Here is a 9,553-nt window from a genome sequence, read left to right as displayed (position 1 = left end):
ATTAAATATGCAGTAATTCTGGAGACTGGTAACGACACATGGCAGTGTAAGCCATATACAAATTGACCGATTGATTGCAGAATGTCCAAGAAACCATATTCAGCAGCTGAGAAAACGTCCAGTTCATTTAACCAAGGCTGCACTACTTATTAGGGCCCGAGCACCGAACAGAGTGGGAGACAGTGAGACAGTGTTGAAATTGTAAGGATTATTATTAGGGTCCGAGCACCTCCGGTGGGAGGCCCTATTGTATTTCGAAGGATTTGTATTTCCCTTTTGGGGCTTTTTCATAAAATGTTCAGTGTGATGTACAATTGATAGCGTTGACCGTAATGAGTAATTAGCAGGCAAGAATCAATATCACGTGATCACGTCCAAAACGAATGTGTGTATTCAAATAAAAACCTCAAATTATATTTATAGTAAAGACTTAAAATTCCAGATTGAAGCCTATGAAGACAACCAGCATACTACATTTTTTTTTATAATTAAAGAGTATTTATTGAAAGATGATAATAAAGATACAAGTGCAACACAGAAACAATAAACAAGTCTGCAACCACAGAGTCCGACACCGAGGTAATACAAATTATTTTTGTCTAAAGCTATAATCATTTTTAGTTCAAGGCTACTGGAGTCAGGTGTTGACCAGTCGTCCAGTGATGAGCGTAGTTTGAGTTTTAGCAGGAGAGAATGGGTCACACTGGGAACACATCGTTTTCTGTAAGTCCCCTATGACCTCGACATTATAACCTGAACGGAACATTTAAAGAAAACTACAGCTGTCCACAGTCTGTGATGACCAGCTTCTTTGTGGGCACGCCTCCCTTCGTGCCCAGCTCCCCCATCTGCTGCACCACATCCATGCCGTCCCGCACCCAACCAAAAACCACGTGTGTGAAGTCCAGGTGTTCGGCTTTCTTCAGCGTGATGAAGAACTGGGAGTTGTTGGTGTGGCGCCCACGGTTGGCCATTGACACGATTCCTGGGCCCGTATGCCGAACGTCGAAGTTCTCATCCTCAAACTTGCTGCCGTAGATGGACTTGCCTCCTGTGCCGTCCCCTTTTGTGATGTCACCACCCTAAGAGACCAATGGGGTTCTTGTTAATGATGTACACGAAAGCAGCTTCACAGATTCACTCCAAACTTGGTGGAAAGATGCAATAATGGACCCCATTTAATTGGAGTAAATTCGGATTAAAAGGCAGATCCAGGAATTTTTGTGAGATTGGGCATTTTCGTTATTACCTCAAGGAATGTATCATGGATTAAGGTGTGAAAAAAGTTTAGGTGGCGATGATCAATGATTGTGAACGATTTGGTGCAGCCAAGGAAAACTCCCATGCATGATGTTCACAGCACAACAAATTGAAAAGTAGGAAACGTCTCAAATCAGCATTATTTCACAAACATCTACAAACTTTAAGCATATTTGACAGACACGGGTCGGAGGGTTTAACAATTAGGTAAGAAATTGGCAACCGTGATATCCAGGGCTGTAGGAAGAGTGCACCTTGGGCCTTGGCCGAGGTGTAGGCGCCATTCCAGTAGCTTAGTCAAATAATCACATCATTTAAACACATTCATCAGCTATATTTACATCACATTCCATGATATGGTTGTACGGCTGCTTCATGAGCAAGATGACCCAGGAGGTCTTTCAGAATAAATCATTGTGATGCAAAGCCTGGGGAGTAATGACAAATGGAAAAATAAAACTAATTGTAGTTCAAACAAACAACTACTGAACTACAATTAGATGAAACACTGATTTATTTTAACGTGTGTAAATTCAAACCAAACTTGACGATAACCGTGCATATTAAATTTCAGGCATTGGCCCAGCCAGATGAATGATTACAATTATTTTTTAAACAATTTACACTGAGCTGATAGACTCATTTACAGTTGAGCTATAAGATCTGTAGTCAGGGCTATCATTACAGATGTGTTGAGTCAACACCAGTGAGCAAACATCACTCAGTGAGAGGAGAGCGTAGGTTTGTTAGCTCTAATCACATCAGTCTCATCCTCTGCACAAGTTCAGTCATCTCCTCACCTGACACATGAAGCCTGGTATGACTCTGTGGAAGACGGAGTTCCGCAGTCCGAAGCCTCTCCCCCCGGTACAGAGAACCTTGAAGTTTTCTGCCGTCTTGGACACAATATGGGAGAAAAGCTCTATGGTAATGGTGCCCAGTGTTTGGTCGTTGGCTGACACTTTGAGGAACACCTGCGGGTTACTGTCTCTGGAGTGCTCTTGAATTCTAGACATCTGTGGTGACAAGACAGACGAGTCATCGCCGCCACTCTGGTCTATTTGGTTCTGACACTTGCGGAATGTCTTTTCGAATGATTCAGCTATCTTAGCCGTTATGAACTTGGCCGCCAGCTGCTCGACTTCGCCATGGCCATCTGAAAAAATGAGTCCGTCAAGATTACAACTGAAAATGTATGTCGGCACAAAGCAATTTAAAGAAACAGGCATTTTTGGCTAATTTCTGTCTGCCTTCCGAAATCTTTTGTAAGATCTGCATCTGTACAAAATCTATTGTTTAAAATATTCATGCAAAAGAAATATAGAGATAAAGAGGTAACAGTTTGAATCACATGATATAAAAAAACTAAACATGCAGCTTAATGTGGGCTTGCTGTGAACCCACTGGCTCTGATCATGAGAAAAGCAGGGATCACAGCAGTGTAGGACTTTTTTCTCAATGCGGTAATAAAGCAGGTACCCCCCCCCCCCCCCCCAGGTGTTGATCTAGCTTATATACACCAAACTGAAGTAGAGATTAGTGTCACAAGTGCAGAAGCTGACATCATATCCGCAGCATGTGTACCTGAGTAGTCAGTAGCGGTCCATGTCAGCGCGTTAGCTGAGACGGGCATAGGTTTGAGCTCCATTGCCTCTGTGATGTTGTGGTTTGCACAAACCCTCAGCACTTGCTCTTGCCGCATCAGGATTCGGTAGAAATGTTTGGACGGATGGAAGAGGATTTTGAGATCACCTACTCCGCGCTCTTTCCACTGACTGAGGTCCCGGTCAAATCGGTACAGCTTGGCACGCTCCTTAAACAGAATTTCCTCGTCCTCCTCTCCAGTCCTTGTCTCTACCTGGGAGACACAGTTACATCGTGAGCTGGGGTCCTCATTCAGGAAAAAAAATAGATCAAATGTTGAAAGCATTTTAAACTACCTCTGGTAGAGACACTATTCTTTCAAAATGAATGTCCATATTTTTTGACGAGCTCTTTGGTGCTGAGGGCATTGCATTCCCTAACACTGTTGCCGCAGTAATTGCCCACGCGAAGCTGGTGTCTGCGAGAAAGACAAAACACTACAAGTAAGTAGTAATAATATCTCGTTGTGCCAATACCTTGGTATATACATTTTCAAAATATGCAAATCAGAAGCCGACCTGTAGATCCAAATGCAAAACCTTCTGTTATTTTGTCAAATTCAGCAAATGAGAATTTAAAGCCAATGCTGGAGAGGTCTGTGGTGGGAGTACAAAGTTAACATTAATCAATCATAAGTATCAAAAGTAAAAGTACGCAAAAAACAGGTACTGTGATCTTTATTCTGAGGTTATTATAAACAAATGAATGTGTAAGTAGCATTTAAACTGTTCTTTCTGAACTCTTTTCAGAATAAACCAGATTAGAAACTAAAGGGGAACCCATCGAAATCTGAGCTGAACAGAACGAAGAAGATTAATTATCCTCTAAAAGTCGCTTGGTCTGAACGTGGTACAAGTCAGCTGCTACTTATATATACACCAAACATGTAAGATAGGTAGTTAGTTATATATGTAGTGAAAAGAAGGAAGTGCTCTGTACCTTGACCAGTTGTAGTAGAAGTGGCAGGAGCTGTTGCCTCAGTGTTGGACTCCGGCTCTGAGCTCTTCTTTGTTGTAGGGTCGATGGGAAAGATGCTGCTGCTGCTGCTGCTGCTGATGGTGCTGCTGGGAGCTTGACTACAAGTCTCCAATGGCTGCTCCGGGGTCAGCTCCTGTGGCGTAGACGTGTTGCTTGCAGAGTGTGAGTTGCTGGATGACGGAGCTGGGGTCTCCTCTTCTGGATAAACTGCATAGCTGCTGGGGGCTTCTGCTCCTGTGTTTAACTGGGCATCCTGGTAAGAGGGACAGGGATTACAAATCAGATTGATAAATTATTCAGTCATCAATTAATTATTGGATTGGACTAGTTATAAACAGTATATTTATATATATATATATATATATGTATGTGTGTATAAGTATAAGTATAAGATAGATACTCTGTATAAAAAGGAATCTGATCATGCTGAAAGAAACCTGTTTCCTACTGTATTCAAATGAACTTGGTATTAACATGAACATGGCTTCAGTGTAACAAGTAATCAATATGCTAGGTAATGACAAAGACGTCCAACAACAACACAAAGTCATAGGTTTACTTTTCTGGCAGACAACTAGCTGCATCCAGGGTCCAGAGGAGCTAGGCATGCCTATCCTTGTTTTCAACTTCCTTTAAGTTCTTCTTTTATTAGCTAACTTTTGCAAAAAAAGTGTCAACATTTCCAAAATTCCTGAGCTTAACTTCCCATGGTAGGTTTCCAGAAAGTTTCCAGAAATGCTCCACCCCTTTGCAACACTAATCAGGATCGATACAGGTTCTAAAGCAGTAGTTCTTTCAAACACAAAGTGAGAGCTAAATATGTGTCAGTGTTTGATTAACAGTTAACCTCTGTGCGGAGCAGAAACGTCACCACAACGAACTTTGATCAACAAACATGGAGACAAAAGAAGTTAAAGATTTGACTAGAGTCTTTTTGAGTTTACGCAATTCAGCTGTGGATCCATAATAAACCGTAACTCCAGCATAGAGAGGCTGAGTGAATGTGGACTGGACTCTGTGGAGGAGAGTCATGGTGGGAGGGCCTGACACTGGAGTGTACATGCTGTTGTAATAAACGTTATATCTGTTTCCATCACGATATAACATCCAAGATTTATCATTGATTCCAAATACACATTCAAGTGAGTCTCCTGCTCTGCTGATATTCTTGCATGTGACTGCTACATGAACTCCTCCTCCCACATCCACCCCCACCTCCCAGTAACAACGTCCCTTCAGAGTTTCTCTACTCAGGACCTGAGGCAAACCAGTGAAACTGTCTGGGTGATTCGAATAAGACTGATCTTCTCTCATATATGTTACTTTTCTGTTAACGTCAGATAATAACAGATGTTTGCTTACTGTGTTTGGATCCAGTGCGATTTCCTGTGAATATTTGAAGAAGTCAGCTCTGGTCTCTGGCTCTGGTTGTGGCTGTAGAACATTCATTTGAGACACAATCTGTAAGATCTCGGCCCCTGTCTCACTCAGAATATCCTGCAGTCGACCTCTGACCTGTGACACGGCTGCTGTCACTTCCTCAAAGTTCCTCAGAGGACGGATCCTGATGCTGGGTGAGTGTGTAGATTTACTGAATGACACTGAGGGGTAGTTGTGTAGAAACTGGTTGTTATCCTCTGTGTCTGAGAGCTGCTTCAGTTCATGGTCTTTCCTCTTCAGCTCAGTGATCTCCTGCTCCAGTTTCTCCTGAAGCTCTCTGACTCGACTCACTTCAGTTTCCTGCTGGGATCTGATCTGCTGCTTCACATCAGAGCTTCTTTTCTCCAGCAGGTGGATCAGCTCAGTGAAGATCTCCTCACTGTCCTCCACTGCTTTATCAGCAGAGCCTTTGACGGCCTCCTCCTCCTGTTGAAGCAGCTTCACATCTTTCTCTGTGTCCTGGACTCTCTGCTGGATTGTTTGTCTCCTCAGCCCGAGCTCTCTCTGCCTCTCACACCTTTCTGCTGCAGCTGTAACTGTGTCGTGGCCTTTATGTTCATCCACAGAGCAGAGATAACAGATACACTGCTGATCAGTGCGGCAGAACATCTTCATCACCTCGTCATGACGAGAGCAGATGTTCTCCTGGAGCTTCTTCGAGGGCTCCACCAGCTTGTGCTTCTTCAATGGAGCTGACTGAAGATGAGGCTGGAGGTGTTTTTCACAATAAGAGGCCAAACAAACCAAACAGGACTTGTGAGCTTTCAGTCTTCTTCCAGTGCAGACATCACAGGCCACATCTTCAGGTCCAGCATAGAAGTGATCAGCAGGAGCAGCTAGGAGTCCAGTCTCCTTCAGCTCCTCTAGTGAATCAGCTAACATGGTGTTTTTCCCCAGGACTGGCCTCGGTGTGAAGGTCTGTTTACACTGAGGGCAGCTGTAGCTTCCTCTCTCCTCTTTGTCCCAGTGGGTGTTAATACAGCTCATACAGTAGCTGTGTCCACAGACAGTAGTCACCGGATCCTTCAGTCGATACAGACAGATCGAACAGGAGAATCTTTCTCTGTCCAGTTGATTTTCCTGCTGCGCCATTTCAGCTGGTGCCAGTGACAGTAGAATAGTTTCACTTTCTCTGAACAGCAACAAATCTCTGCTCCTCCCCCTCTCGTTCTCTCCCTGCAGTGACTCATCTCACACAGCTGTGAAGGGAGGAGACACAGACATATCCTGACTGGGAGGAGCTGGTTGTGTTTGAGGAAGAAGTTGTTGGTTTTTCAGGTGTGATGGAAATTCCTCTTGAGATTTGAAAATAATGAAATTCTCAGATTGGAGCTGCTTTTGAGTCTTTATAATAATAAGCTCTACAGAGTTTATGCAACAAGCACGGGTGCAAAAAAATGGAACAAAAGCCAGAACTTATACAAAGAGGTGTTTCATAAGACATAATATGAAAAAAAAAAGAAGAAATGAAAGACATGAGATCATCCTCTGTTTTATCTGCTGTGTCCATCTGTCCGCAGTACCAGTTGGAAGAAAAACATCACCAGATAAGGGTTCCACCCTGTCAGTAGGACAGTATCACAGCAGTGAGGCACCTAGTCAGGGGATTTCCACTACCTTAGACACTGGTCAGGTGAATTTTCCTGCACACAGGATTTATTGCATTTCACAGCGGCCTGTTCTCACCAGGTGTTTAGAGGAGATTCAGTAAGAGGCAGGAGTGTCCATCTATCCGTCCCTCTCTCGCTCACATTCTCTCTTTCTGTCATTGTCTCTCCTTCTCTTTATCTCTCTCTCTCTTTGTCTCTCTCACTCTCTTTGTCTCTCTCCCTCTCTTTCTTTCTCTCTATCCATCTGTCTCTCTCTATCCATCAAGTTTTTCAGTACATTTTCTTTTTTTTACATTTTAGTTTTGGACATATCCCATCCATTAACATGGATGAGACAGGATTTGTGAGCTATGCCGCAGCCAGCCGCTAGGTGACAAAAGATGCTTTGGCTTCACTTTTGGGGAGCAGATATGTTTGTATACAACCATGGCTACACACAGTGCAACACAGCTGTGCTATCAATGTTGGGGCTGCAAAAGACGTAAGTGTTGCCCTGAAATAAGTTTTAAAAACCCACTTTTACCCTCTACACCGACAGGATGAGGTTCAACCCGGAGATGAGACTTGACAGATACATTCTATCCATCTGCATAGGAGCTGGCTGGATTGAGTTTTTGTTCTAGTTGCCAAATTTAGGGCCACATTCCTTGGGCTGTACAAAACAAGACTATAGGTAACACACACTTAGAGCACGAAAAGAGGCTGCAAATGTGGCGGATGAAGCTCGATTCTGTCTGAGATGCTGATGCTACTGGGAGTGAAAATCATCCATAGAACCCTTAGCAAAAGTTATCCTCAATACACAGGAGGACAGGCACATTAGACACAGCCTGAGATTCCAACACAATAACAGATCCAGAAGCTGTCTCTTCCCTTTGCAGAAGAAAATACTGCAGCGGAAAAAGAAACTGTATCTTCATTCACTGACCAAGCATGAAATAAAGATATTACTCCAAAATCTCAAAGATGTCTTTGCCCTGTCTCTAAACTGCTCATTTGGTCGTTGCTAAAGCGATAATGATTAATCATCACAAGACAGCCAGGCCACATTGGCAAAGGGTAGGACATATCAAATAACATAATGAATGCATTGAATTATTAACACAAATAGCCACAATGAAATCCTGAGCAATAGATCTGAACACATTTAAGTTTTCAGAAAACTATTATTGGCTTGAGAGATGGCTTATACTGCAAAGGTGGACTTTGTGCAGGCTCTGCACAGAGCTGCTTACGTTATGAGTGTAATAGACAGAAGGAAATATGCATGATCATATGGGACTCAGCTTGTGACATGTGCAGCTGCTCTGCAGTTTCTTAGAAGCCCTTTTTCCAAAGCTCTATTGTTATCATCAAATACGTTCAAGCTGCTCTGCTGTAACAAGATAAATGAGGACTTGTATTGTGATGAAGAGAACTAATGCAATTCCTATGTAGACAGTCAAACATGTTAAAGGTTCTCAAACTGCAAAAAAAAGTTAATAGAAAAAACATTTCTTTAAAATTGTACCAAAATCTACAGCTTTAGTTAATTGAATGGGAAACATTATCAGTGTTTGTATGCTTTAATATTTGATTGCAAGACATTCAGTTCGACATGTCATGCAGTTCAGCTGCACGTTCCTCCATGCTGCTCCTCAAGGGGAGGCCTGTTGCCAGGCAACGGCCCAGAGTGTATGATTAAAACTTTGATTTCCAATCTATCACCTGAGAGACTGATGTGGCTCCTTCCCTCTGATGCTCTGCAGAGCAGCTGGGATGGCCTCATGCACAGCCGCTCCACACAAGCCAAATGAATCTCTGCTGTGAAATGAAACATTTGGTTCACATGGTGTCAGGCCACTTCATCTTAAACCAACCTGGCATCCAGCTACACCTTCAGAATGCCATTCTGGACTGCGGGCCAAGCTTGTGGCCAACTGACTGCTTTCAATTTAACATTTATTTATTTTTTGAGGGAATTTGTTTCCTGCTGCTGCACCAGGTCCTTAAAGAACCTGCAGGAGACCGAATTTCGCCAGTTTGTGCTTTTGTCCATCTTGCCTCGACTGCAGATAAAAGTTAGGTTGTTAGTGTGCGAGACAGATAAAAGGATGTTCAAAAACCTCATTCATGTCTGCTTTGTAGAATAACGACGGCCACACAGATGGAGGTGTTACACCCAGATTTCATCATGATGACTGATTCTAATCTGTCTGAGATGCTCTCAAGTTCTGCATGGCAATTTGAAAACAGAATGGAGGAGGAGGAAATAGAGCTTAGGTGTGTGTGTGAGGGTATGTATGTGTGAGAGACAGAAAGAGAGAGAGCCTTTCTAGTTTCCCAAATGATGAACAGTGTCATGGCACCTTAACAGTTTGGCTCCAGGCATGTGTAGTGATACATGAATGACATATTTATCCCTGGCGAGGCACTTCTGTGGTATTGTTTGTGTGTGTGTGTGTGTGTGTGTGTGTGTGTGCAATTTATAGGTGTCAAACAATATCTATGTGTGTGCTAGCAATGTGAGATTCCACTAAATGCTCCCTCTGGCATCTGTGGCATCCCAATAGGTCTGAAATCTAATGTACAGGCCAAAGATGATTAGATGGTGGCAAGGAGTGGCAGGGGTGGGGCGAAAA

General features: G+C 43.1%; 1 protein-coding gene across 2 annotated transcripts; it reads right to left on the bottom strand.

Moving 5' to 3' along the window:
- Positions 1 to 481: 481 nt before the first annotated feature.
- On the bottom strand, positions 482 to 6,513 carry LOC128461974 (E3 SUMO-protein ligase RanBP2). Of its 2 annotated transcripts, XM_053447186.1 has the most exons (7): positions 5,245 to 6,513; positions 3,844 to 4,135; positions 3,423 to 3,500; positions 3,201 to 3,322; positions 2,845 to 3,118; positions 2,061 to 2,416; positions 482 to 1,082 (listed from the first exon to the last, which is right to left on the bottom strand). In XM_053447186.1, the coding sequence occupies exons 1-7, from the start codon at positions 6,412 to 6,414 to the stop codon at positions 777 to 779; spliced, it is 2,598 nt and encodes an 865-aa protein (XP_053303161.1). In that variant the 5' UTR covers positions 6,415 to 6,513; the 3' UTR covers positions 482 to 776. The 2 variants fall into 2 exon arrangements, with proteins under 2 accessions (XP_053303161.1, XP_053303162.1); XM_053447187.1 differs by lacking the exon at positions 3,423 to 3,500.
- Positions 6,514 to 9,553: the final 3,040 nt, after the last annotated feature.

Source organism: Pleuronectes platessa, chromosome 18 (assembly GCF_947347685.1).
Source record: "Pleuronectes platessa chromosome 18, fPlePla1.1, whole genome shotgun sequence".
In the NCBI taxonomy this organism is placed as follows: domain Eukaryota; kingdom Metazoa; phylum Chordata; class Actinopteri; order Pleuronectiformes; family Pleuronectidae; genus Pleuronectes; species Pleuronectes platessa.
Note: the sequence above shows the minus strand (reverse complement) of the source record. Positions and strands in the feature narration are given on the sequence as shown.

Excerpts from the sequence above, each read along its gene's own strand:
- LOC128461974 (XM_053447186.1), bottom strand. The coding sequence starts at position 6,414 with ATGGCGCAGCAGGAAAATCAACTGGACAGAGAAAGATTCTCCTGTTCG. Across the intron at positions 3,323-3,422 it reads TTTTGCATTTGGATCTACAG|ACACCAGCTTCGCGTGGGCA; the intron begins GTCGGCTTCTGA and ends TCTTTCTCGCAG. Across the intron at positions 1,083-2,060 it reads TACCAGGCTTCATGTGTCAG|GGTGGTGACATCACAAAAGG; the intron begins GTGAGGAGATGA and ends TTGGTCTCTTAG.